General features: G+C 43.0%; 6 protein-coding genes across 7 annotated transcripts; 3 read left to right on the top strand and 3 right to left on the bottom strand.

The window, feature by feature from the left end:
• Positions 1-961: 961 nt before the first annotated feature.
• Positions 962-2385, bottom strand: LOC135493736 (uncharacterized). Its single transcript, XM_064781278.1, has one exon. The coding sequence runs from the start codon at positions 2123-2125 to the stop codon at positions 995-997; it is 1131 nt and encodes a 376-aa protein (XP_064637348.1). The 5' UTR covers positions 2126-2385; the 3' UTR covers positions 962-994.
• A 257-nt stretch (positions 2386-2642) lies between these two features.
• On the bottom strand, positions 2643-4123 carry LOC135493709 (uncharacterized). Its single transcript, XM_064781237.1, has one exon. It carries the CDS (start codon positions 4054-4056, stop codon positions 2902-2904), a length of 1155 nt encoding a protein of 384 aa, XP_064637307.1. The 5' UTR covers positions 4057-4123; the 3' UTR covers positions 2643-2901.
• Positions 4124-5694: 1571 nt separating this feature from the next.
• On the top strand, positions 5695-11352 carry LOC135493941 (uncharacterized). Of its 2 annotated transcripts, none has more exons than XM_064781622.1 (6): positions 5695-6125; positions 6550-7150; positions 7745-7879; positions 8380-8500; positions 9088-9387; positions 10527-11352. In XM_064781622.1, the coding sequence occupies exons 2-6, from the start codon at positions 6612-6614 to the stop codon at positions 10767-10769; spliced, it is 1338 nt and encodes a 445-aa protein (XP_064637692.1). In that variant the 5' UTR covers positions 5695-6125; positions 6550-6611; the 3' UTR covers positions 10770-11352. The 2 variants fall into 2 exon arrangements, with proteins under 2 accessions (XP_064637692.1, XP_064637690.1); XM_064781620.1 differs by having other exon boundaries at positions 5695-6017.
• A 406-nt stretch (positions 11353-11758) lies between these two features.
• LOC135493812 (uncharacterized) lies at positions 11759-17900 on the bottom strand. Its single transcript, XM_064781392.1, has 3 exons — positions 17396-17900; positions 16362-17081; positions 11759-12214 (listed from the first exon to the last, which is right to left on the bottom strand). The coding sequence occupies exons 1-3, from the start codon at positions 17490-17492 to the stop codon at positions 11973-11975; spliced, it is 1059 nt and encodes a 352-aa protein (XP_064637462.1). The 5' UTR covers positions 17493-17900; the 3' UTR covers positions 11759-11972.
• A 4666-nt stretch (positions 17901-22566) lies between these two features.
• On the top strand, positions 22567-24701 carry LOC135493976 (uncharacterized). Its single transcript, XM_064781683.1, has 3 exons — positions 22567-22714; positions 22857-23032; positions 23917-24701. The coding sequence occupies exons 1-3, from the start codon at positions 22603-22605 to the stop codon at positions 24475-24477; spliced, it is 849 nt and encodes a 282-aa protein (XP_064637753.1). The 5' UTR covers positions 22567-22602; the 3' UTR covers positions 24478-24701.
• Positions 24702-25031: 330 nt separating this feature from the next.
• On the top strand, positions 25032-26897 carry LOC135494019 (uncharacterized). Its single transcript, XM_064781759.1, has 2 exons — positions 25032-25714; positions 26326-26897. Exons 1-2 carry the CDS (start codon positions 25129-25131, stop codon positions 26652-26654), a joined length of 915 nt encoding a protein of 304 aa, XP_064637829.1. The 5' UTR covers positions 25032-25128; the 3' UTR covers positions 26655-26897.
• Positions 26898-26899: the final 2 nt, after the last annotated feature.

A 26899-nucleotide genomic window follows, 5' to 3' on the forward strand; every position in this document is an offset into this window, starting at 1 on the left:
GAACAAATTGTACGTATTCCGTAAGAGTAGCTGAATAAATTGAACACCAACTTAATGATTATTTTCGCCCATCATATAGCACAATTGTTGTCAATTATTTTTACAATGGTATTAGAATGGAGAGATAACCGGATCGCGCATTAGCAAATTGCCAACAAACACTATTAGCTACATGCATTTATATATTTAAGTCCGAACCAATATGGTTAACCTGGCTATTCGAATAAATTTAATGACTATTAAGATAAATCATTTATAACGCGCAAGCGATTTTCATGAAACGTGGATGACATGTTCAACGGGCGAAACACGCTATATACCGCTTTAAATGCAGAATCCATGATTTCGTCAACATTTAAAAAAAAATAGTTTGCGCTGAAAGTTTAGGATGCTTGTTCTTTTAATAAAGCGCTGCTTCTTCTTTTGTTAACGAGCAATTAACATCGCTGTGACCTGTGATTTATATCGCATGCGACGATGACCTCTTGTTTGCATCGGTAATCTCAGGTACATGTACACCTGCGACAAGATTCGGTGCCGGGTCGCACTGCCGAATCTATATCAAAATTCGCCCAGCGATTGCTGATTTGATCTGCACTCTGATAGATGAGATATCCTTTTGTCGCGCATCAGCGATTATAACGGGATAACTGTTTTTAATATTTTCCTCCAGTCGATTTAAACGCTCGTTTGCGTGGTGCTTCAGGATCTTGTCAAAAAATTGCGGTGGCATATGATCCGAGTAGGCCTTCAAACGCTACGCTATACTTAAAATAATTCCTGGAACGCCGACGACAACAAAAAAACGTAGCGCTATTGAACGAATTTTTTATGACCCTCCCCTCCCACCACCACCACCACCACCACCACCACCACCAGCAACAACAACAACAACAACAACAACAACAACAACAACAACAGCAGCATACCACCTCCACTGCGGAACGTAAGTCATGTTCAATATGATATGAAGCCAAAATCAGACAATGGTTATTTAATCAACTTCAGATCCATCATAAGATGGGTCACACAGTTCCTTACAGAGAAAGTCACCACCGAACTCCAGGGCGGCTCCTTCGATGACCTGCCGGTCCATCTCCTTGTAACTGCCAATCAGCGGTCTCTCGTACGCGACGATTTCTGCTCTTGTTTTGAAGCTCTCAGAGCACGCTTTCTGGAAGCCGTTTGCCTGGGGCCCGTACAAGCAGCCGCTAAAGGTGCCAACTGGTGCTTTCATGAATACCGATAACTTGTGCATTACAGATCTGAAAGTTATGTTCAAGGCGCCGTTGCATGCATCCCTGTCCATGCTCATTAACGAGTTATCGGGACGGTAATCCAGCGAAATGCCTTTGAGAGGATTCCTGTAGCCAATGAGGTGGCCGGTTACGCTGAGCGGTCCAAATCCGACAGGGCCTCCGGACATGGCGAAACTCACCCTATCTGAGTGGCGGACCCCTTCTGCCCAGAACCACGCCGTTGGAAAGCTCTTTCCCCAGTTCTTTTCCATGTGGGCCAAACCTTTCCCGTTGTAATATTCGCCGGTTCGGGAGTCGTGCCAGCTGAACATAACATCAGAACCCAGGCTGTAGACGAACCATGCTAGAGGAAGTGGCAAGTGATGCAGCCACCCTTCAGGCCCCTTGCCCTCCGGATCCCACTGAACAGGCTTTTCTATCCTCCCATTAAAAGTAATTGTCCCGATTGTGAAGTTGAACCAGGCGCCACTGGGAGTCACATTCAGCAATCCACAATTTTTTGCCTGCCATGAGAAATATGCAGGTGATTTCACCAACGGATCAGAAATGACCTTACCATTTTGAGGTCCAACGAAAACGTCCACGTCGTCTGCCGCCAAGAACCGATCGTAACTTTTCAACGGCTTTTGTCCATCTGTTTTCAGGAAGGTCACAAGGGTTGGGGGGTCGCTGGTAGTGGGATCTCGTGGCAGAACCTTCCCGAACAGGACACCAAGCGATTCATCTTTTTCGTAGTCAGTTATCCTGATGTACCAGCCCTCAAAGAATGGGCCTTTCTTTGGGTACAGATGCGGGTCGTAAAGGCTAGCCGTTATCCCCAACATGAACGCGGAAAGCAAAAGCGTGGATAGGAGAGACGACTCCATGTTCTCGAATTCTCAGGCTGGAACTCCGAGGCCGATATGAGCAGCTCGGTGTTTATTAAAAGGCAAGTGCCACCTTCATATTGAGAGAACAGAGTCCGATCGTTCAAAACCCCGTTGTAGTCACTACCACCTCCTCTCGAGTGGACTTTTACCAGAAATGCATCGCTCAGGTGTCATCTTCTTCTGTTTGAAACTGTGTAACACTGTGGCTGCAGGTCACCATTTACAGCGATGGTCTTGATGGTATCATGGTACAGGAATTGGTTGTGTACCTTTTACTGTTTATAACAAAGGGCAACGTGGGAGAACAGCAGTTTGTCGCTCTGATTTGTGTCTTATCACAATTTGATCAGCCCCAAATTCGTGATTTTCAATTCAACCGATTGAACGAGCTCATAACACCTTTTGTATCAAAAACAAACAAAAAATCACCAGTTTATATCAGCCGTCTACGATGAAGGAATAATTCAGGGCAAGTGTAGAAGTTTGAGTTCAAATGATAGAATGTTGGGGAACACAGGAGGATTCTATTATGGCTTTTAATCTCTGAAGTATTTACAGGCATAACCTCTATAAAACGATATAACATAGTCCGTCAGAATACAATAGGGCCGGACGCTTTTTCCAGGGGGAAATTTCTTATTCTACACCGTCTGAAAAGTAATGGCCCACATTGTTAGACCTGAAACAGCACATTCAGAAATTTGGGCGAAAATAGTATTTTTTAATAACTAGCACCTAGCAAGGATTCAAACATCTCAAGCTACACTTTTTCACTAGAACCTATGACACTTCTGATGACACACAAAAGTACCGCCAAATTCAAGAGCCGAGGAAGGGACCGTCTGCCTGTCTACTTCTACCAATCTCCCGAACACACCGAGCTTACGTCGGTAGGCCCGGATGTTGGCTGTCGCTACAAAGCTCTCCGTACACACCCGATGGAACCCATTTTCCCCCGGTCCGTACAGGCAATCACTTAGAGAATCCACAGGTGCGACTATGTTCATTTGTAACTGATTAAGCAAAGATTTCACAGTAATATTGAAGACGCCTGCACAGGCATCCATGTTTATTTCCGTGAAAGAATTATCAGGTCTGTAGTCGAGCCGTATCCCCATTGCGGGATTTCTGTAACCTATAAGGTGCCCGTTGACAGTAATCGGACCAAAATCGACTGGTCCTCCAGACATTGCGAAATAAACTCCTTTGCTTGTCACTCCTTGTCCCCAGTACCAAGCGGATGGAAATGATTTGCCCCAATTTTTCTCCATATGTGCCACTGCATGCCGGCCAGCACTTCCCTTCAAGTGTTGTCCATGATTTCGACTCGCCCAGCCGAAATCAGTTACGTTCGATCCCGTGTTGTAAACAAACCAATCCAACGGTAGTGGAAAATTTGAGAGCCAACCCTCTGGCCCAACTCCATCAGGGCCCCATGGTAATGTGGAAGATATATTTGCGTAAAATGTAAAACTTTGCACAGTGAAGTTAAAATACGCCGAATCAGGTTTGACAAGAAGATATCCGCATCCTTTTGCTTCCCATTTGAAATTCGCTGGACCCCGTTGGTTTGGGTTCTTCGTGACTGGCTTACCACTATCGACAGTCATCTCAACAGCGTCCTCATCGAAGAAGGCATTGTACGCTGTCAAGGGACGCGTCCCGTTGGAGTGGAGGATTGAAACCAATGCCGGTGAGAGGGTGGACGAGGGAGCCTTTTTCAAGACCTTCCCAAAAAGCACGGCCAAAGATTGTCTATCCGTGTGATCTGTAATCCTGATATACCATCCTTCAAAGAACGGACCTCGTTCCGGATAGACGTGTGGATTGTAGTAACTTCCATGAGTCAGATGGAACGCCAAGAACAGGAACATTCCAAGAGTTTGAAGATTAATGTTGCAGGTTGTGATTTTGAGCGCAAGCTTCATGGTCACTTTCCTCAGTAGACTTTCAGAATGGCAGAACTTCGTAGTATTGCAACATTGTTCTTAAAGATCTATGAATCATTCCAGCGTTTATCGGTTTATCGTTGTGCCAAATAGATTATATAATGGTGATGATATAGGTCACTGCTCGATGTATACACTCCATTGCAATACGTATAGTGTGCCAGGCCTACTGTGCAGAACGATAAGGCCTATGACAAATGTAAATGAAAGGAAAGTACGCATGTACACACGCCTCAAATCAAGTTGTTTTATCACAGCCTGTCGTTAATGCAATGTTCGAAAAATTTAGATGATATGACCACTTTTGAAAATGCCCACTTTGGTAACACTTGCGAAATTGTCAAATTGAACAAATCAATCGGCATACTTTTCTTCTTGAATTTTAGTCATATAGGCTACAAAAAAGTTTTATCTGTGCCGGGGTGAGATTCGTTTTCAAGGAAAGTAACTGCACTCCTCTTGAAGAGCGGTCAGCATTGTTAGAGTTGATTGTCTTGTTCGATGTGTGTCACCAGTAACAAGAACAGAGCATGTATGGAAAATGAGAACATGTAGTGGATATGAAATCTAGTATTTACACTAGTGGACATGAAATCTACCTCATTTTCGATTGAGTAATGTGACAACTAACTTTAATGAATCACATCAAATGATAATTTATGAAACTAATCGACTGTGACTCCAGGCAGTTTGCCCAGAATAGATTGCAAAAAGACTATTTATTGATTCTTATTTTCTGGTCGTGGTTTCGTTTTGTTAACATGTTAAAATCCATTAGAAATCATCAAAATAAATATATTTCTGTCGATTCTACAAGCTTTATCAGAACATGGAGGTATAAATATTTATACCTCCATGATCAGAATGTGTACACTACATTGAGAAACTTTTGTGAACCAGAGGAATACACTGTGTATACGCTATCTAGGGATTAATTAATATTGGGTATAAAACAGAGTTCACATATCCATCAATCCTCTGAGGACTAAAATAATTTGTCATCGCATTGAATGGTTTATCTCCAGTATGAATCCATATCCCTCAGATGACCACATTAACTGGAGTTCCCATTGAATGGTCTATCTCCAGTATGAATCCATATCCCTCAGATGACCACATTAACTGGAGTACCCATTGAATGGTCTATCTGCAGTATGAATCCATCCTCGATCAGGTGATCTGATCACTTGAGTTCCCATTGAATGGCTTATCACCGGTATGAATCCATATCCCTCAGGTGATCACAATAACTTGGGTTTCCATTGAATGGTTTATCACCAGTATGAATCCTCGCCAACAAAAGCTCAAGGCTGCTGGGAACACCCCCCCCCCCCCCCCCCAGGACCCCACGAATCCTACAGAGTGCCATCCCTTTTTTATCTAAAAACCTCCAGCATGGGCCATGGCACTATAAACTAACCACACGTGCGCATTCGTATTTCCCGCGTTAGGAACTTATGATCTAATGGTAGCGTCACCTATTGTTACTGACATCCCTCGATGCTATATGGAAGATGTAACAAATCGCCAGGGTGACATGTACACGTGCATGACATTTATCAGAGTCCTTCTAGGCACAGGGATGTGACGCAAAATGTGGGTTAGACCTAATATGAATGGTTATAAAATTGTCTGTCCTTTGTGTTCATTCTCATGACTCATATCTCCTGATAACCTCAGCATGGCCCCAACTCCCTTTGAATATTTTTACCAAAAGGCAAAGGAATTCAGTTGTCTTCCTGATTGTGACTTGTCCCCTGTCTTTGGGCATGGTGTGAACTCAAAAACAATCCTAGCCATATATACCACTATATAGCGCTAGGATTTTTTTCCTAGGCCCCGGGATGTGTTCACTGCCCACCCTGGACCCCAACTTGATATTGACCCATACTTTGCATCGCGTCCCCTTGCTTCCAGGCATGCACTGCACTGTCGATGAGGTAGGGGGCCTAGATGATTTATAGTCAAAGTGGGGAAACATCGTCTCGTTCACTGATAATGTCCGTTTCTGTATTGTATTATATGTACACACAGTTTAGACCTACATAGTTAGTACACACACTTGACTACTACTAACTACTGCAGGATCCCTTACAAAAAGTATAACCCTAACCCTAACCCTAACCCTAACCCTAACCCTTGACATAAAATGTTTTGTAAGGGATCCTGCAGTCAAGCCCCATGGTCACTGAGTCACGATAGATTCATGCACTTGATTGGGAACAACGTTTACATGACGTAGTGTTTGCCGTCGTCACGTCACCATGCATTTTACATACTGTAACGTGACGAGACGCGACGTTTTCGTAAACGTTGGTCCCAATCAAGTGCATGGATCTATAGTGTGCTGTGTCACCACTGTCTGAGTGGGCTGAGTGTCACTGTTTTAGTGGACATAATCCGATAATAAATATCCATCAGCATGTAAGGTTATACTGTAAACACTCCTCTCTCTCTCTACCCCATCAACAGTGCCTGGATGTGCCCATATGCAGCTTGCAGGAAACTGAAGCAAAGGAGCGTGCAGCGCAGACATGGCAGAACAGCGACTTTTGTGTCATTCTGACGAGCTTGATATTGATATGGACCCGCCTCCCGCCACTCCACTTGGTTCTCAAGGACAAGGTTCGTTTGCTGGGGAAGCAGGCGGGGATAATGTAGCACCAGAGTTCCTGAGTACTGCCTCGGAATGGAACGAAAAGCATGCTCGTGAGCTCAATATCACATACCATAACAGGAACTGGCGTTCAATAACGGCCCAGTTTGATTTTCTCAAGCCCAACCGCTCGGAAACTGAAGAATGGAGAACTATTACTGATGTATTCAAGGGGCTGATGGACTCTGTTCCACTGAACATCCAGCCTGCCTCGAGCTCAGATGTCATGAAAATTTTGAGAAAGAAAATAACACCTGGGATTTCTATTGAATGCCAGAAGGAACTGTCTGGGAAAGATAAATGTACTATCTGGGATCTGCTGAATTATGTTCGATTAGTTCGTGAAAAGATTTCGTCGAGGCGAGTTGCGAAGGAGATGATTCGCAGGACTGGAGCCAAGAAATCTCTGCATTTATTGTAAGTTGAAAAGGGCCTACCTCTAGTGTTATGTCTGTGGCCGTGTGGGTCGTCCAATTAACCGCCAACCTCCCGACTGCCCATGAACTGTAGGCAGTTGTTCGCACAGCTAGGATATGATGTAACGTCTGATCATATTGGTGCTATATTATCAGCATCACCAAGCTGGGTGTCGTATTATGACACTTCGGAACTTCAGTCCCAGTTATGGCGATGGTATGGTTTGCGCATAAAAGACATGACCTCTAACGGATATCTCCTTCAAAGAAAATACTGCATTGCGCACGTGATTATGCATGATTTATGTCATTTGCTGGCTTGATTAGCTGATTGGTCAGTTACGCGCAAACCATACCATCATTCATATCCACAATTCACCATGGAAAACTGACTCCATTCCACCATTACAAATAGAGACGGTGAAATAATTCACCATGGTGTAAGCATGGTGAAATTTCGTAAGGGTCGTAGGGGTCACAAAGTACATTTTCACACAGGATCTTGCGATTGAGGTCAAATGTAAACTGAAATTAAAATGTTACTGTTAATTGTCAGATCACCAAATTTATCCTTGCTTTATTTTCTACTTTTCAGCATTCCTAATGTTTGCATGTTCCTGGACGGTCTCATAATCATCCTGAACAAATTTTGTTCTGGCGTTGCCCCGACTGAAGCCGCCTTTCAGCATTTGTTTGTCCTGTTTGCCAGGATATTTATGCTGTCATTCAGGTGAGTTGTCGTCATTTGGCTTCGTTGCAATATCACAGTCTGGGGACAAGGTTGGTCCACAGGACTGCAATGATATTTTGCCCCAACAACTCTCGTATAACCTGCACGTGCTGTTGAACCAGATCACAATAACACAGTGGTATGATAGATTCTTCAACCCAAGTACATACTCAAATGGGTAAAAAATACAGATTCTAAAGTCATCTTGCATGTCTAATTCACAAAAACACCAAAGACTTCATCAAAATCAAATTGAGGGTGGTGATATGACATAGAGAGCCATTGTCTGAGAGATTCCTACTGTCATTTTCCCCCGGCCCAGCCCATGTTTTCCTTATGTATTGTCCATGAGAAGTGTCCATATACTCCATTGTAGAGTTATGAAAAATACACACGCAGTATAATCAGTATTAAGCCAAAAGATATTATGATTTACATTCCAAATCCTAATAAGGCAAAAATTTTAAGAAATCCTATTTTACTCGAAATTATATTTTTAGCCCTGGGAACATATCGCCAGCCCGGGAGATGAAAATATTTGGCAACAAAGTTACATGCCAACCAGACCTTCGTTATGAATATGATTCCAAATATCCGGTTGTACTTGTATCCGTTGCTGAGGTAGGATTTCATTTCAATAAAGATATTTATTGCATGCTTAATTGTTTAAAGAACCAGTTGTTTTTTAGAATCGGGTAGATTTCTATTAAAGGGTTACCCCGTCCGATTTGCCTGAGATCGCTTTACTTTTCGCCGAAAGCATGGGTCGATGGGCATTTCTGTTCTACCCTGTATTTTCTCATGAACATGTTGAAGTAACTATCTCTAGGATGAAAAGTGTGTCTGAACGTTTATATAATCACAGGCCCTTGAGTACATGTCTTTATAATAGGGGTAGAAGGCGTAAAATAGGCGTAAAATAGGGGTATAAGCCCAGGAACTAGGCTAGCATAGGTAAAATAGGGGTATAAAGACATGTACTCAAGGGCCTGTGATATAATCAACCAACAGAAGATAAACAGCAGCCATTTCGTTCTGATCGACCAGAGGTCAACCTGTGTAGCATTTATGATGAGTAGAGAAGAGTAGGGTCTTGGTACAGTTTGGTAACGGCGCTGCTCTAATGCGTGAAGAGTTTGACTACTCGTCAAATTCAGATATAAGAGGAAAAAAGGTTTTTCAAGCATCCACCTTTTTGTAATTTTCAGGTAAAGAAGTATGCTCCAAAAAAGAAGGCTGCTTCTGCTCGACCTGAAGGTCTTGTTGCTCGAAGTGCCACTGGATCAGATATTGGCAGCAACCCACCGCCACCCAAACGAATGAAAATGGAAAATGAAGATGATGATGATGTTGATGATGATGATGATGATGATGATAGGGAAACTGATTTTCCATCCAGTGTTAAGGGCAGACATGCTGCAGAACTGCTCCTTGAAGTACCATTCACTATTCAACGTCATTTTCCTGACAAAAAATGTGTGTTAGGTTTAGTCCTTCAGGCTACAAAGGTGAGTAAAAAATCATGTGAAAAAAGTGACCCATTTTTTGAAGATCAGCCAATCAGATGATGTTATTGCTGGCGGGGATTTCGGCCATCTTTGATTTTAAAGTCCAGGCATTACGGGTGACCCAACGTGAGCAGTGTTACAGCGAATGCAATAAACTTTATAATCATATTACACATACTTTTCCATCAAAATACCACAGATGGGATGTTCAACTTTTAGTTAGGCAGGCCACCACCTTATATGACAGGTTTACAAACTTTAGCTGAGCGCCTGGCCCTTGGGCCTCTTAACGACTAAGTGATAAAAGGGAAAACCTGGCACTTCAGTTTTTACTAAACTGACCAAAGTCAGGTGAGCTCATGAAGATTTTGGTCATCTTATTTCACTCTTCAGTACGGGCTCTTCACTTGCCCCTCACAGTTACAGCACAGCTCAGTCAGTCACTACTTTTGTACACTGAACGTACAGTGCTATATGACAGCGCCCACACCGGCAGTCACTACTTTTGTACACTGAACGTACAGTGCTATATGACAGCGCCCACACCGGCAGTCACTACTTTTGTACACTGAACGTACAGTGCTATATGACAGCGCCCACACCGGCAGTCACTACTTTTGTACACTGAACGTACAGTGCTATATGACAGCGCCCACACCGGCAGTCACTACTTTTGTACACTGAACGTACAGTGCTATATGACAGCGCCCACACCGGCAGTCACTACTTTTGTACACTGAACGTACAGTGCTATATGACAGCGCCCACACCGGCAGTCACTACTTTTGTACACTGAACGTACAGTGCTATATGACAGCGCCCACACCGGCAGTCACTACTTTTGTAAACTGAACGTACAGTGCTATATGACAGCGCCCACACCGGCAGTCACTACTTTTGTACACTGAACGTACAGTGCTATATGACAGCGCCCACACCAGCACGTGTCAGTATAATGCCAATAGGTACACATCAAGTAAAAGTTTGGCACAGTTTCAAAGATCACCGTGCTGACAATGGCCAAGTTACGACCACAATACTTCTGCCGTCACCTGCATATGGTATTGATTTGTGGAAGGTTTGAAGACAAAGAGGCATCTCATGCAAATACCCTTACATCTGATTCCTTGTATTTTCAGATTCGTTTCACCTGTCTCGAGATTAAGGAAGACCACATGAAACAGCTCCGGGAACTGAAGTTTCATCCACTGAAAGAGGGTAGTTCTGCACGTATCTATCACACTGCGGCTTGGGATATGTTAGTCAAGAACGATTGGGAGGAATTAGTGGAGATGATGGTGACACTTAGTTCCATTGGAGAAGAATCTACAAGACCATTGGATTATTCATCACTATCGGCTTTTTTGCCAGAATCTGACTAAACATCCAAAAGTGAAATTCATGAAGAAAACTAGGAGTGTGGTATATTGATATTGTTATGTTTAATGTGAAACTAGAAGTGACCCGTTATTCGAGCTACTACAAGAAAAGAATTAGTGGAGGTGATGGTGACACTTAGTTCCATTGGAGAAGAATCTACAAGACCATTGGATTATTCATTACTATCGGCTTTTTTGCCAGAATCTGACCAAACATCCAAAAGTGAAATTCATGAAGAAAACTGGGAGTGTGGTATATTGATATTGTTATGTATAATGTGAAACTAGAAATGACCCGTTATTCGAGCTACTACAAGAAAAGAAATGTGATGCCCAAGGACACAGGTGCGGTAATAAAAAACCTGGCAGTTTCAGCCATGTACCTTGCAGACCCCCTGGGCATATATCACAGTGAAGGCAGTGAGATGTTTCGACGAAAATATTAAATTGTGCGCCTGTCTCTCTGTAAATATTTGTCATGTCCTTGAAGTTACTTGTTGGTTAAATAAAACAGATATAATTGAATATAAGTGTCTCTCCTTTGTGGTAGAGTAGAGTGTTTAATCTCATGACTCATATCTCCTGATAGCCTCAGCATGGCCCCAGCTCCCTTTGACTATTTTTACCAGAGTTGCTGATTGTGACTTTGTCTTCCTGATTGTGACTTTGTCCCATGTCTTTGGTGTAACATCAACCTCTCTGGGCGGGTTTTCCGTTACACTGCATTTAAGTACAGTAGAACCTCTCTATTAAGGACACCATTGGGACTGACAAGTGCTGTCCTAAATAGAGAGGTGTCCTGATTAGAGAGGAGAAATTGAATGGAGACAACCAATTTTGGACCAAAACTAGTGTCCTAAATAGAGAGGTTGTCCTTAATAGAAAGGTGTCCGTTGATTTTCAGATGTTTGTTATGAATTCCTAGACAAACTCATTCAGTGGTGGGATGCACCCCCCCCCCCCCCCCCCCACCCCCCTCTCCCCATCGCTTACGTCATCAATTCAGAGTGTTCTAAAAGTGGACCGACTGCAGACATGTTCCTTTTTTGAAACATTTCTTTTGACAGTGTTTGAGAGTGAATACATGTAATATATATAGACACCCAAATGTTTTGATCAAGGTTGGCATTAAAAATGAGTGTCACAGTCGGTCATCAAAAAGCTATGGTGTGGGAGATTTGTAGTATGACAGACACTTTTGTTTTTTCAGCTGCCACATTTTTTGATCATATAAATGACATATCCAGGTAATGCGACATCGTTGTAGGGCGCTTGGTTGCTCAGTTTGCATTCCTTGTTAGCCTCGGAGTACCCAAAGGTGACGCAGTCCAGCCTCGTCGTGCAGGCGCTGGCGCACGTGACCAGGGTCACGTCACTCTGTGTATCAATCACAGCGTTTGGGACAAGAGTCATGTGAGTTCCAGTGGTTTGTAGTTGGAAGGGATGATCTGAAAACGCGTAAATTAAAAAGGCGTTCATTATCATTCAGTGTTCTGCTCATTGCATGGGGTATGACGCTTTAATCGATGCTGTTGTCGGGGACTGTCGATGATACAATATAGAAAGTGACTACTTGGCAAGCCCGGCTTACCAAACAGCAATTTTTTCTTGTCCTGAATGGAGAGCCGAACTCATTAATATCAAAGTAAAGTCTCCAGCTCGCCAAACAGGGTAGATTTTTTACCTGTTTGGCAAGCCCGGCTGGCCGAACAGGGTGGCTTTTTAGTGCTGTTTGGCAAGCGGCTCTCCAAACAGGACAAAAAAGATGCCTGTTCGGCGAGCGGTTTGCCAAATAGACCCGGCCTACAATAATACATTGACAAGGCCTTCATTGCAAGGTGCAATAAACATATCCAGTCGTCAACAAAAACACTGCTTATTGATGTCATACTCATAACTCATGTTTTGCAGACTTCAGTCATTAATTATGTTCGTGCTATAATATAGACCGTTGGTTCGGTACTGCTATAAATTTAATTATGTTAAGTATGTTGCGTATTCCTTTGGGAAATTTGAGAGTTCATTCTATTGTACCCAGGATTGATTCATTTGGCATAAAACCCTACGAATAATTCATCATCCATTATCCTCTTTTCAAAAAAGTGTCATTATTTCATTCTTGCCTGGGTGGAAATCAAAAAGTGGCAATTAAACTAAAAAAAACCACCAATGACCAAAACAGAACATAACATTAATTAGTCTGGAAGGGGATTGATTTTCATACCAAACATTTTGATAAGGATGTTTACACATAGCATTCGCCATTTGGAATTATCATGGTCATATGATTACTACCGTAGGCATTCAAGTATGGATGTCCATACTGTCATACACACGTGTGGAAATCTATATCAAAGAACCAAGTTTGCAAATCCATACCAAAAATCTAGGTATGGAAACGTGTCCTCTTCCAGACTGATAACTGGTTTGACCACGCCAGGTTTGACTGTTGAGTAGTCACTATACAGTCATCCTGACGTAACCAGTGATTTTCAATATACTCCCCCTCTCGACGCAAGGGCCCAACGCGCCGCGTAGCGGCAAAAAAGCGAAGCTGGCAAAACATTTATAACGGGTCACCGTCACTTATTATTGGACTTATAGCGCATTTACGGGGTTGCAACTATTTTGCTTTATAGTGTCACCAGGAAAGAAAAGCATGCGACCTAACGCCGATCTATTTGTATAAAGTGATAATTGGAAGGTATATAGTAGGAAATATCAATAAAATAATCATTCCATGTCGTCTTTTGAGGGCATTTTTGATTGTAAAAAATATACGTGTACGTCACCGTAGTCTCTGCAATGATAATTTTATCAGAGCAGTCTCGCGCAAGTAGAAGTTCTTTACCTACTAGTTCTTCACTTATTAGTCTCAACGTCTGGCGCAAAGCCAGACGTTTTCCATTACGATTTCACTACGATGTTTGACAATAAGGAGCAGTGCGCGAGATATGCTAATGAGCAGACTTCCCTCGCTTGAGTTTCTGAAGAATGTTCCATATCGCGCTAAGCTCATCACTGCTGATTATGACAGGCGTGCAGCGGTAGGTATCTGCTCCCCAACTTCCACCCTAATACGGTACAATAAGTTACCATTTGATGAGAATGGGACAATGCCCTCACTGTGTATGGAGTCATAGGGATAAGAAGACATTATTCATTAGTGTTGGTACAAGTGATTTTGCCCAAAAAGCATGCGCATTCAAAAAACAAAATATGCAAGGTATCACGTACGTACATGACCATGACGACGTGCAGAAAGTGCACTGGCCAGTGCATACCCTATGGCTATGTATAGTAAACATGGTAAACATGAACAACATCATTATTCATCGGCAGTTCATTTTACTCCGAGCTTTTCCTGAAACATATTGCCATGATGATTAGGCCTACCATGTACCATGACCAATAACGGCACTAGATCATGTAGATGTCAACAAGTTCACATGAACCGTATAATCCCGCATAGGCCTAATCCCGCATGGCGCATGTGGGGCATGCGTCTAAACCAAAGGCCCAAAATCACTTGTTTTGGTCTATTTCACTTGTGTTTCCCCCGTCTCCCAGACCCAGTCCATAATACATTTACAGTTTACAATCCCCGATCATGGCCCAACAAAAGGTCATCGGTTGACTAAAGCCAAGGAACACAACTGTTCAATGGATTTATAGTTGAATGCGATCAAACTACGTCTTTTCAATCGTGGATTGTAAATTTAACCCCATGGGCCTAGGGAAGGCCCTATAACAATACTTTCGACACAGTTATTATCTCCGCTGCCTCCACCATGTTACACACAGTGCTCACTGCTGATTCTAAAATGCGCCACCTAGTCAATTGCACTATCGTCATCACCTCATCATACTTCATTGACATTACAGGCACACATTGACATAGACCACTGTTGCAATCAACGACACAGTCGCTATCCAAGTAGCATTATAGAGGTAATTATCATTATCATACCTCATTAGCATGTGAACCAATCGCGTCGCGTCCTTTGCGATCACGGCAAAGCCTCATGGAATAATGTCTTTCAACGTTGAATAATTTTTCATATTCCATGCCTACAACTTCAATTTCTTCATAATCCATGGCTAGAAGTTCAACACTAATATAATATCCAAGATAAAGTTACAAGAAGTAGTCAATAGGGGTCTCTCACCTCTCACTGTATGTCCACACTATTCACGCTTGTACGAGGAATACATTCAATGCTGAATCTAACAACACCCAGTGCCCTTACTCTGTATATTAGTCACTGGAAGATGGCCCATTTCACTCCTTGCTTCTACTTCACCTATAGTCTCATTGCAAACGCCTCAGGTCTATGATATCACATTCACTTTCAGCTGTCATGCAACGCAACAACTGTGCTATCTGCCATCGCACATCAACGAAGAAGTGCAGCCGCCCACATTCCACCTCACGTCTGTCCGACCAGCTGCAATCCTCGAGGACGCCCCACTGTACCAAGGTTTCACTACGATGTTTGACAAGAAGGAGCAGTGCGCGAGATAGGCTAATGAGCAGACTTCCCTCACTTGAGTTTCGGAAGAATGTTCCATATCGCGCTAAGCTGACCACTGCTGACCATGACAGGCGTGCATTGGACTGGTACAGGTTGGAACTGAACATTGAATATGCTGGTGGTGACGCTTTCTGATGAGAAGTTGGTCGTGACTGATGCAGTATCCTTGGACTTGTCCACAGCATCGTTCAATCATTGCTCTCTGAGCTGCCTTGATTCTGCCTTGATTCTGTACCCAAATACTAAGACCAAATGCCTGTTGACTGTGCTTTAAGAGAGACTGGCGCCATGCCTAGAGATATGACTGACCCCTATTGGCAAATTTGTATGACTTTATCTTGCCTACCTAGCTGCTGCCTATAGTCTCCCTTTAACTGCGGAACACTTCAAAGTCGATAAAATGCCATGTTCCACCTTTTAATGTGTTCAGACTGCCATTTTCAAAATAATCAAGTCAGGACACTGCCTTCTAGTCTCATAATAAATTTTGCTTTCCTCAATATATAATAACATTTCTTCTTCTTCAATGCTTTCATCATTCCAAACTTCTCCTCCTCTGACTTTTACAGGGGTACAGTCATGGCAATCAAAACCCAAATACTGAGACCAAATGCCTGTTGACTGTGCTTTAAGAGAGACTGGCGCCATGCCTAGTCTCTCTTAAAGCACAGTCAACAGACACCAACCCCCTCAGACTCAGAAACCACAAACGCCCAACCCTTCCTGCTACCCTAATACTTCTGGATATTTCAAACGTATAAGTGGTAGGAGTATAACAAGAACCTGATCTCAGGATGCTATACAGGAAGACCTATCTAATATACATACATGTACATGTAAATAACGGGTCCCGGGCTTTCGTTAGAAGTCATCTCATGTTTTTCTGCTGATTCTTCCGAGTCTGTTCTATACAATAATCAACAGCAAACATTTTTGCATTATATCAACTGTAAAATAAGTGGAGGACCGTCATAACATTCTCAATGGGCGGACCACGTCAAGATATTCCATTTCGGCACCAAACCGAGTTGACAGTAAAGTCGGTCCTAGCGATACTTACACTGAAGGAACGAGTCATCTATGGCAGCAATTCTACCCCTATCCGAGCAGAACTCCCTAACCCGCGTCATCTCCTCTCCCGTCAGTGCCTGGTTCCAAAGCATGATGCACGTCATCTTCCCGGAGAAGGGACTCGTACTTGACAGTAGCTGCGGTGGTGGTCGGACCCCGATATAGATGAAAGGAACATTGGTCAGGGCTTTGACCTTACCCCTATTGACGGTAATTGTCGCATCATCTACCATTACCGACAATACCCCTTCTTTGAAGTCGTAGACAACACCCACAAAATTCCATTCGTTGAGTTTCAGAGGCAGCTTTTTGTCATATCCCCTGGAGTCCGCGTCGTTGGAGATACTATTTTTTATGGTGACAAGAATTTCCGGTACGTTATCCGCTGAAGCGATCAACCAAATGTTTGTTCCGTAGGGGTTAATGCTCCACTCAAATAAACAACCAGACGACCCCTGGGGATAGATGTATGCGGCATAGGAGAAGGAACCGGTCTTCCCAACGTCCAATAATGGCGTCATGGTCACTTTGAGATAGGAACCGGGCTTTCCCTCGAATTGATAAGCGCCGTCTACCTTGCCGTTGAGACCGGAGGTCAGAGTCACGCCATGTGCAATGGCGTCGTTTTTGTTTCCGCTCACATCCTTAGTATGATCATCATAGTTCAGTGGCCAATATGCGACAGGCTTCGGCGAGACGATGTCAGTTGCTGAAGAAAAAAATTGTTTAGAGTGACTTTTGTTGTTGATGAGAAAGATCAGTTCGGGTGTAAAGCACATGAATATTTCAGAAACACCATTGTTCATCATTTCAGTGATACAGATAGATAACAAAACTGTCAAATGACATGTGTGAATAATCTTTGACAAGACAAGTAAGAGGCACTTTAGAAACTTTCCCTGCGATGAAAAAATTAGGAAGGTGACAAATATAGTTGAGAGGGCTACAACGACGACGGAGGCCTGCATCTCAAGAATGTGTTTTTCTATTCAAGAAAAGAAGAAGAAAACATGTATGTCGTACCTGCCGTAATTCCTATGACGGCAAAAATAACAATCACGATCATGTCGGCTCTGAACATGTTTTTAAAACAAAACAAAAATCGATTGCCGTATTTCATACGGAGTCCAGGATTAACTCCAATCTTTATCACCAAAAAATAAGATCGTTTAACTAATGATCGAGACGTTCAGGAGAATTTCCGTCAGTTTTTGTCCACCTGCAATGGAATCCGTTAGCGGAATCAATGATTCACAACGACTAACGTTCTTCAAAATTCTTCTTCTGCTATCAAACTGCTCCACTCCATGAGAGCATATAAGCAATTGTCATCCGCAACACATCCTACAGTTAAGTCAACTGTATCTTCCCTGCGTAGTCTTCTTTTGCGAATTTCACACATTGAAAACTAAGAAACGACTCGAACTCTGAGCAGAGGATGTTGTTGTATAAATCAGGAATGTTGACGTCTGACAACTCTGGCGAATTGTTCAGTAGTTGTCACTTCGCAATCTGCTGTTCAGAGAGACGTAAATCAGCATGACAAATCTGCTGACAACACGCACAGAATCAATTATTTGCGGACGTTTGGAGTGCATTTTGCAATAAAATTGTTCGATTGCTGATGCGTACAGTGTCTGATGAAATATTTAAACGGATATACATCCAGTACGGATCAGTTTTTATCTTGTTGATAACTTGGTATATACTAGCAGAGCCTTTCTAGAGGGGCTCTGGTACTAGCAAGTGTGGATTAAATCTGCACTTGCAAGTGCTAGCAGTGCCAAGAAGGCTTACTTGGATTACTTGGCAGTACGCATGCTTGTCAATGAGAATGCGGCATCGAATGGACAAATGAGCCAGAGAGACATTTGTGCAGGACACATTGACCAGTCGGGCAAAGTTCCCCGTTGTCGCCAAATCGGGGAGTTGGTTGTCGCCCGACCTTTATTAATCAAAACTCTCCGCGATTCGACTATGACACGCGCGATTCATGGTGTGTACAGCTACATGTAGATCGAGGATTTCCACGGAAATTGCCAGGAGACCTATTTTAGAAGTATGCTCATTAGCATGATCTATTCTTAGCTCCAGCTCGAGGTAATCTTGCGCAGTGTTTCTTCGCCCAGAAACATTGTGGTGGAAAACGTCTAGGTCTAGTACAATGAACGCCTGGCTTGCGCCAGACTAATAAGTGAAGAAGGTCTGGCTGCGCGAGACTACTGTGATAAAAATTACCATTGCAGAGACTCTGTGACGTAGGCAAATACTTTTTACAATTAATAATGCTCTCAAAAGACGATAAGGAATGATTATTTATTAACATTTCCTGAACTATACCTTCTAATTATTACTTTACATAAATAGGTTGGCGCGTTAGGTCGCGTGGTTTTCTTTCCTCGTGACAATAAACAGCAAAATAGTTACAACCCCACAATCGCGCTGTAAGTCCATAATAAGGCCACGGTGACCCGTTATAAATGTTTCGCCTGCTTTGCTATTCTGCCGCTACTGGGCGCGTTGGGCCCTTGCGTCTAGCGGGTGCGGAAAGAACTATATGTATCACAGCGTGATACATTTTATTTCTCAAAGATTCCGCGGTGGGATTCGAACCAGCGCAAAAACAAAAACCAATCAGGTCTGCGCCTCAGGCCACTGAGCTACCGAAGCACAATTGGACAAGAGAGCGGTAGCCGGTACATATTCAGTACGGTTCAGCAGTTCAATGTGCTCATGACGTGACGAGCGCGGAAGTTTCAGATTCGTTCCTAGGGGCACTGATACCTTTCACTGTCAATTCATCAAATAACTTTCATGCTAGAGTAAAAGTACAAGTCTTAGACAGGCTAGTGAACTCACACAACTGTTTGACATGGGGAGCCCCCCCCCCCCGGCCCCCCAAATCCCCGTCCTTCTGACGTGTTTAAACCAGTGCATTGGGGGAGTCCCCCAAAGCCTCATCCTTCTTATATGTTTTAGCAAGAAAAATGGGGGGACGGCCCCCATTGGACTCTCAATAAGTCCTTCTGAGACGCTTATCCCGCCGAGGCGATGGAATGGAACCCCAAACCATCTCGAGTCCTTCTGACACCTTATAGTGGTGCGCTAATCTCAACCATCATTACCCTTCCTTTTCAAGCTTTGCTATTTCCAACCATGACACATCCTTCTCATAGTCATACATGCTAGAGCTTTCTCTAACCATGACCTTTGATTTTGATGCTATCGCTAACTCCAACAATTACCCAGCCTTTTCATACTATAGTAACACAACCATGACTTTTGATTTTGATGCTTGTGCTAACTCCAACCATGAACAATCCTTTTCATCGGAAATGAATGAATGAGGTGGTTATACTTTTTTGGGAGACACCCTGTGGTACACAATGAAACCAAACATTCACCATCACCAAACAATCAATTGCAGAACAAATATAATGATTTTAGTGCACTGAGGGTAGTTTACAGATAAATTGACAAATGCAGAAAGTTATCCACTCGCTGGTCAATTTGCATGTTTGTTAATAAAAACAATTAACTGCTTCAAAAGACAAGCTGCCCGGCAAGTGTGGAAATGAACAAGTTGTTATCGGTTGTTATTAACCCTTTTTGAATGTTCCTTTCTGTTGCCGCCGCCACTTGCTCCAGACGCTGCCGGTACTTCGGTGCATTCCTTTGTTGAGTCTTTAGGGGGCGTTAGGGGACGGTAGCAGTGCACGAAAAACCGGAACCAGAATTGTCATGGGTCTGCACAAATTTTTTTTCAGATTCGATGGACATGATGGATATATGCATTTTGTTTACACTTTACATACAGTGTATACGTAACCATTAGACTCACTACGTTATGTGAGTTAATAATTGCCACTAAAAGACCATTCAGTCAAATGCAAAATCAATCAATAAGATGCAGATCTTTTGTCGTGGCCTTGCCTATAAATTCAAACAAAAATATATTTTGTGGACAATTGAGTGCGATTCGATGCCGGAGGCCAATCTGCATGTATTGCCAAGAAGAATACTATCAAAGCGACAAATTCAAACAATGGTGACGTTTTTATCCATCGATCAGCATCATTATTTTTACTGAAACTGCCATAGATGACACCTTTTTCGTACGATCAAGCAAAAGGCCGAAACAAATCGAATGCATCACTTGCATTTATAGTAAACCATAGCATGGACGCCTCAGAAATTTTAAAGTCTCGGTTTCGGAAGGGAATTGACACTATGGCATTAGGCAGGTTTCGAAATCCGCAAGTAAGACGAACTACGAAGGCATGCAAACTGGTGGATGTCCTGTTCCAATTCATTTACTACCCGACACTCAACCCGAAGGGCAATCTTCTCAAGTTAGTAACAGGAGGAATCGGATCAAATCTGCAAAATAAATCTTTGATAAAATACATTGACATTCATCGCATTAGGCTATCGAAGCCTGGCTATTAAGTGCTGGATGGGATGCTCCTTAATTAATCATTTTAAATTTATCAATTCCGGTGTAATATCTGTTTTTGTTCCCCATATTGCAGTCTTTCCGTAGACAACTAGAGAGGCCATGACTTTTCACATAAAACCGTGTCGATCAACTTTTTAGCATCATTCCGAAATAAGGGGAAAAGTTGTAAAACGGAAACATTCAAAATCGTTATGTTGGGGTTTCTTACTGAGGTCTTCCACTCGGTCCTCGTTCCCATCCTCGTCCAGTGCCCGACGATGGCATAGGAGCACACAACTGACCCTGATATGCGAGTATGGGAATGTCATTGCTTTATCACACAGCCTGCTGGTTGATAATGAAATGACTAAGGCCGGAGACGGTTTCCCCCAGAAAAATTCATGGTCTCCCCATCCTCGTCGTCCTCAGGTTTTGGCGTCCACTGTATATGCCGGCGTCTCGATCGGATTTCATGCATATTCGCATGTGCGGAGTGAAATATACGGATTGAATACCTCCGGCCCGCGAGTTGAATCTGTCTCACGAATATCAGTCAACCTCCTGGCTACACCATGCGCTGTGCTTTATATGGTTATGTCTGAGAGGTTCTGACATGTATGAGATGTAAAAATCAGCTTGAGGAAGGAATTTGCGTTTTATTAAACGTCGCCACTGCTTTAAGAGTGTATCTAAATCTCTTAGCCATCGAACAACGTATTGCTCAGGAGCAGCTAATGTGCGAGTCGTTGTCTATACTAACAAGTAGGCCCTAATTAAACTCCTATGCAGTCCATTGCGTCATCCTTGATCTTCTTTCCTCGTCTTTTTACCGGGCAACAGGACGTAACCTGTCCACTGCGTCCGGAGTGTACCCAATCGGAGCCGCTATGATTTTACTTTTCACCTTCCTTTTCACATATTATTACGTCGAGAGTACATCACGTTTTGAAGGTAAGTTTCCAATTGCTGCAGAATTAGCTCGTCATCCAGAGGATTCCCAGGGCAGTCCATTTCGTCGTGACAGGACGAGGCCGTTGTGTGACCTCCCACAGCGTTCTGGTTGTGACTTTGTCTTCGTGAGACAAACTTGGGATGTAAAAATATCAAACGATCACGGAATCTCTCAGTGACCTTATGGTCACTGAGAGATTCCGTGAATGAAGTGGTTTCCATTGTCTTCAAGAATTCTTCAATTTTCTATTTGCTTTTTGTCAGAAAAGATTCCGGTCTTTTTATGCTCTAACGGGACTCGAAACCACCTCGAAACCACCTCGTTCTCGTCGTATCAAAATCGGAAAATCTCTATGATGCCACTAACGCGACTTGTGGTTTGCAGCGATTGAGCAATGGCGCCTTGATGGAAGGGACAGAAGAATAAAGTAAGTTGAAGATTTTAGGTTCGCTTCCGATAACCGCCAAAATCCATTACACAGGTAGGCGCAACATTGTTTTAAAAGTCGCCCATACTGCGCGCGGCCTTGGTTTTTTTAAGGCCGCCGCACACGGGTGATTTTTGGAGCGATTTTCTTCGCGATTGCCTTGTCAACTGCCTGAGCCACTGGAATTTTGATGTTTTAGTTGCTTTGTTTGCGCCAGATCGTTGCCTTGAGTGACAACTGAATGTGGTCTCTTATCTAATCGCTTGTGCTTTCATCACACTGTTTGCGGACACTTGGGCGATTACATGACCGACTGCATATAAACGTCCGTTCCTCAGTAGGTCTAGTCATTGGTCAACATGGACATGGAAGTGGAAGACGATGCACATGAAGACGTCGCTGTTAAACTGACAATGGAGAGGGAGAAGCATCCAGGGTTGTATGTGACAACTTGTAATGAATACAGGGATGTTGACTACAAGGCTGCCGCTCTTAAGAGCATCGGCAAGGAAATCGCTGGCAGCGGTAAGTTGATGTTCGGGGTTAATCGGGAACAAACAAACTTTGAAAATTAAACGTACACCTTTATTTCACCTTTATTTTCAGTTATCATCACTTCGTTATGATTAAGCGTACTCATGACAATCTCTATACACGCCTATTTCAGTGCCCACAGTAGAAACCAAAATGAAATCTTTACGCACGATGCTCGCTCGAGCTGTAAAGTGCCCTCCATCCGGAAGCTCCCGGAAGAAGCTGCCGAAGAAACAAGAATGGGTGAAAGAAAACCTACAGTTTTTGTTGCCCTATATGAACATAGGCAAAACGTCAACGAATCTCAAGGTATTTATGACGTCTTGAAATGTCATTCGAACAGCATATCGTATTGCCATGAAACCTCCCCGTTTGGCGACATGAAGTAGTCACGCATAGCATCCCTTTGTTGTTTTGCGTTCAGTTTGCACGTTGGTTGTTTTTTTGAGCGGCGTCAGCTGTTTTTCTTGCGCACCTCTCCATGCTCCGTCCATCCGCGTATGAGAAGCATTTTCTCGGTCTACGTCTCCTCGTCTGATATGAAAGGTGGACTGGTTATCTATCAAATAGTTGTGCAAACAACAAGCTCAAAAAACTATGTCCTCAAGTACTCTTGGTCCAAGCTTTATAGTCGTTAGAAATACTCTAAACCTGTGAGCGGAAATCCCGAAGCAATTTTCTGAGGTGCGCCTTGCACGACTCAATCGATAGTTGTGGATTTTTGTGGCCATATCATGAGTTCTATCGGGGTATGGCTTTGAACAATCTAGTCGCAATTGAAAGGTAGCATCCCCTATAATATGGGGATGGACAAGTATTCCACTTGTTCCAAGTTCTGCATCTGGAGGAAAATTCAATGTGTTGTAATCCATGCCAAATTTCAGTGTGGACTGATGGAATATTCCAGCATCCCCTGCGCGACCCGGGGCCCCAACATCAACGTACAGGAATCTGTATCTTGCGTCAACAAGCGCAAGAAGTATGACAGAGAAAAAGTGCTTGTAATTAAAATATGCTGATCCGGTGTTTCCTTGCTTCTCGATGCTGATATGTTTGCCGTCTATAGCTCCAAGGCAAAGCGGATAGTTCCACTTGTCCTCAAACTCTGACATAACAATTTTCCACTCATCCTGGCTCTCGGGCATCTGAAATGAAAAAAAAGAAGACTGATATGCCTATTTTTCTCATTTCAGGCACAAGCAAACACCCCTAATGATTTTGAAGAAGGATTGGAAAGAAAAGAAGATTCAAACGATGATTCAGATGGTGATATGGTTGAAGAGGACAAGGTTGTGGAAGGCCGTGAAAAGTTGCCGGATGACCCAGAGGTCCCTCCTATGACATCGGAAGGTCCGTCGACCAAACGCCGCAGCTCTTCTCCTGCCGAACGGTCCACCACAGCCGACAAAGCTAAGAACGGGAGGACTACCAAGACACTGAGGAAGGGCAAAATGAACCAGTTTGAAGAAGAAGAGTTGAGCCTGCTGAAAAAACTTACAAACCCTTGTGAGACACCTGCAAAACTTAATCAGGACATGGACGAAATGGACTCTTTCTGTCGCCATCTCTCCTTCAGACTCAAAAGGCTGGATAGGCGTGGTCAGATGATGGCAGTACACAAAATCGAAAATGTCGTGTTTGACATCGAGTATAGTGGTTTGTGTGCAGGCATTGTTTTGATCATCCCACTCCACAAAGCAGTGGGATGCTTCCACCATCCGCCTACTTTCCTGCTGCCAGATTCGATACCCTAACAACGGGTAGCCCGTTTCCCCAACCTCGGCACCAATACGTTCCGGGGGTGCCTACTGCCCTTAATAAACCCAACTTCCCCCAGTTTATAGTTTCTTCCCCCGATACGCAATTTTCAAAGGATGACAACGCTGGCTATGAGAGTTCGGATAGGCCCTTCCAGTTAACCTCCCTGTGAGCTATGACTTCAACAACTTGTTCTGTATGTATCAAACCTTTTCCTTTCGAAATTACCGGCATATATTTGTGAAAAATGTACTATTCTGCTTAAATACATTAATGTTGGCGTCTCCTCAGTCGTTGTATTGCTATTGTCATGGTTTTTATAATTTCTACGTTCATTTTCAACTGGAGACACAGGAACTTACCTCGAGGTACTTTTCACCGAGAGCGTCAAATATTGCCACTGTTGTTTCTTTCACGATGTTTGGTATTGTTCTTTCTCCAACTCTGAACAGAAAGGACAGACTTTCGAACTTTTCCCCTGAAATTTAAGAATAAGGGATGTTTTAGAATATGATTTTTTTACATTACACCTCAAAACTCAATATTTTGTTGCCCGTGTGCGGCGGCCTTACGCGGTGTGAGTTCAAGTATAATCGAACACACTCCAAGTTAAAACAGATTGATGAAAATAGCTTATACTTGGATATATGTTCCAATGCATTTCCAGAATAACTGGTAACGCCGGTTACGTCATATCGTCAGAATTTGGCCGCGTTCTTCAGCTTCGCGATCGCACAGGTTGTGCCACGGCGCCGGCCACCAGTCCAGTGTTTGACCGAAAACGTTTCACCATCGTAGTCTACGCCAAAATTACCAAAGGCAGCATCACCGACGACTGGGTATATTTATTCTCTCTTCGCTCAAAAAACAGGGATATTCAAGTTCTCGTCAATAAGCAGTCAAGGCAAATGGAATTCATTTACGGTGATCGGAACGTCGATGTTTTTCATCACCCAACCGCAGACATCTTCAAGGAAAATGGATGGCAAATCTTTGCGGCTGCTTATGACTTTAATCAGAATAAAGCAACTTTGTTTGTAAATGGTCTAGGGGTGACGGTGTCGCCCTATGGTAGACAGTCGTTTTTTGACCCAAGGGTTAAGGAGATGTTTTTTGGAAGTTATGAGACACGGTTATTGATTTTTACTGGACCAATCGCGAATGTGGCCGTATATTCTCATCTCATGACGGGAGAGGAGTTGGTGAAGGGTCTCTCTAATCAAATACGCGCATGTAAGTATAGCTGGTCATGAACAGTCTACAGTGCAGACTTCAAAAAGTGTCATTTTGCCCCCCCCCCCCCCCCCCCGACCAGAAAGCTAGGTGCGCCCCTGTATTTGTGTACGATCAGGAAAATATACATTGTACCTTCAGTGGGAGTTTTGTTATATACAATGACATACTTAAACTGGGCAGCAACAGTGGCTTGGGAAATAGTCTGAAGCACATCAGTCACAAATACGGCTTCGATAAAGAAGGTTCTATTGAGGTGTGCAGAAATACACTTGGTTTAATGAGTGATATTAATTTCCTACAGGCCACAGAAAGAGAAAGACAGGTTGCAGTGCAAATAAGAGAGTTAATAAAATTAAGGAGACATGCAGTTGACATACTGACAACCATTGAAAGGGAGGAAATAATCCAATATTTATGTGTAATGTAACACATATTGGCACCCGTTGTAATATTATGTAATTGATATCGAAATAGACTTGTAATCACTTGTAACAATTGCACCCAGCACTTTGCACACCATTGCACTATAAATATGTACCTTTTTGATGTACGAAATAAACATATATATATGTGGCACTGCACATTTTTACTTCAACATCCTATTTTAGTACTAACGAAACCCATAAACCTCCACCGAACGTCCAAATCAACAGTTATCATGGGCACGAGGTACACCACATTATCTACACGCTCGAGTTTAGAGTGCGCCACCTTTTTACAAGCAGCGAGATTAGAGTGCGCCACCTTTCTGCAAGCAGCGAGATGCCGAAATACTGGTGCAATATGTACGGATTTTATTTTCAATACCTTTACTGGTGTTTGTGAACTGAATAAAGACTCTTTAGAGAAAGATCAAAATGTGACTTTGGTAAGAGAGGATCATATTGATCGTTTCATTTTCTTCATGAAGATTAATCATTCGAAATTCAAAACTTAACCTCAAAATTCAAAACAAATTTCGAAGTTGAAATTTTGACTTTGATATCTATCGCATAGGAGAAATAGTGTGGGATTCCTCTCATTTGTGAGCTTGGCAGCAACCGGCCAACTTTTTACCTTGGCAGTGTAATATCAGGTCACAACAAATGGAAAATTTAAAAAACCAGGCAATGTGGGATGATATGGCATTGACAAAGTCTGTGGTGACCTTGAACGTATACACGTACGCATATTGGAGCATCG

This window comes from Lineus longissimus, chromosome 9 (genome assembly GCF_910592395.1).
Source record: "Lineus longissimus chromosome 9, tnLinLong1.2, whole genome shotgun sequence".
NCBI lineage: Eukaryota > Metazoa > Nemertea > Pilidiophora > Heteronemertea > Lineidae > Lineus > Lineus longissimus.

What these genes read in the sequence shown, in the direction of transcription:
- LOC135493736 (XM_064781278.1), bottom strand. Translation starts at nt 2,125, where the DNA reads ATGGAGTCGTCTCTCCTATCCACGCTTTTGCTTTCCGCGTTCATGTTG.
- LOC135493709 (XM_064781237.1), bottom strand. Translation starts at nt 4,056, where the DNA reads ATGAAGCTTGCGCTCAAAATCACAACCTGCAACATTAATCTTCAAACT.
- LOC135493941 (XM_064781622.1), top strand. Translation starts at nt 6,612, where the DNA reads ATGGCAGAACAGCGACTTTTGTGTCATTCTGACGAGCTTGATATTGAT. An exon ending in ATATTTATGCTGTCATTCAG is followed by an intron (nt 7,880 to 8,379) that starts GTGAGTTGTCGT and finishes TTATATTTTTAG; the next exon opens with CCCTGGGAACATATCGCCAG. An exon ending in TAGTCCTTCAGGCTACAAAG is followed by an intron (nt 9,388 to 10,526) that starts GTGAGTAAAAAA and finishes TTGTATTTTCAG; the next exon opens with ATTCGTTTCACCTGTCTCGA.
- LOC135493812 (XM_064781392.1), bottom strand. Translation starts at nt 17,492, where the DNA reads ATGAAATACGGCAATCGATTTTTGTTTTGTTTTAAAAACATGTTCAGA. An exon ending in CGTCATAGGAATTACGGCAG is followed by an intron (nt 17,082 to 17,395) that starts GTACGACATACA and finishes TTTTTTCTTCAG; the next exon opens with CAACTGACATCGTCTCGCCG. An exon ending in AGATGACTCGTTCCTTCAGT is followed by an intron (nt 12,215 to 16,361) that starts GTAAGTATCGCT and finishes ACGCGTTTTCAG; the next exon opens with ATCATCCCTTCCAACTACAA.
- LOC135493976 (XM_064781683.1), top strand. Translation starts at nt 22,603, where the DNA reads ATGGAGAGGGAGAAGCATCCAGGGTTGTATGTGACAACTTGTAATGAA. An exon ending in CAAGGAAATCGCTGGCAGCG is followed by an intron (nt 22,715 to 22,856) that starts GTAAGTTGATGT and finishes CGCCTATTTCAG; the next exon opens with TGCCCACAGTAGAAACCAAA. An exon ending in AAACGTCAACGAATCTCAAG is followed by an intron (nt 23,033 to 23,916) that starts GTATTTATGACG and finishes TTCTCATTTCAG; the next exon opens with GCACAAGCAAACACCCCTAA.
- LOC135494019 (XM_064781759.1), top strand. Translation starts at nt 25,129, where the DNA reads ATGTTCCAATGCATTTCCAGAATAACTGGTAACGCCGGTTACGTCATA. An exon ending in CTCTAATCAAATACGCGCAT is followed by an intron (nt 25,715 to 26,325) that starts GTAAGTATAGCT and finishes ATCCTATTTTAG; the next exon opens with TACTAACGAAACCCATAAAC.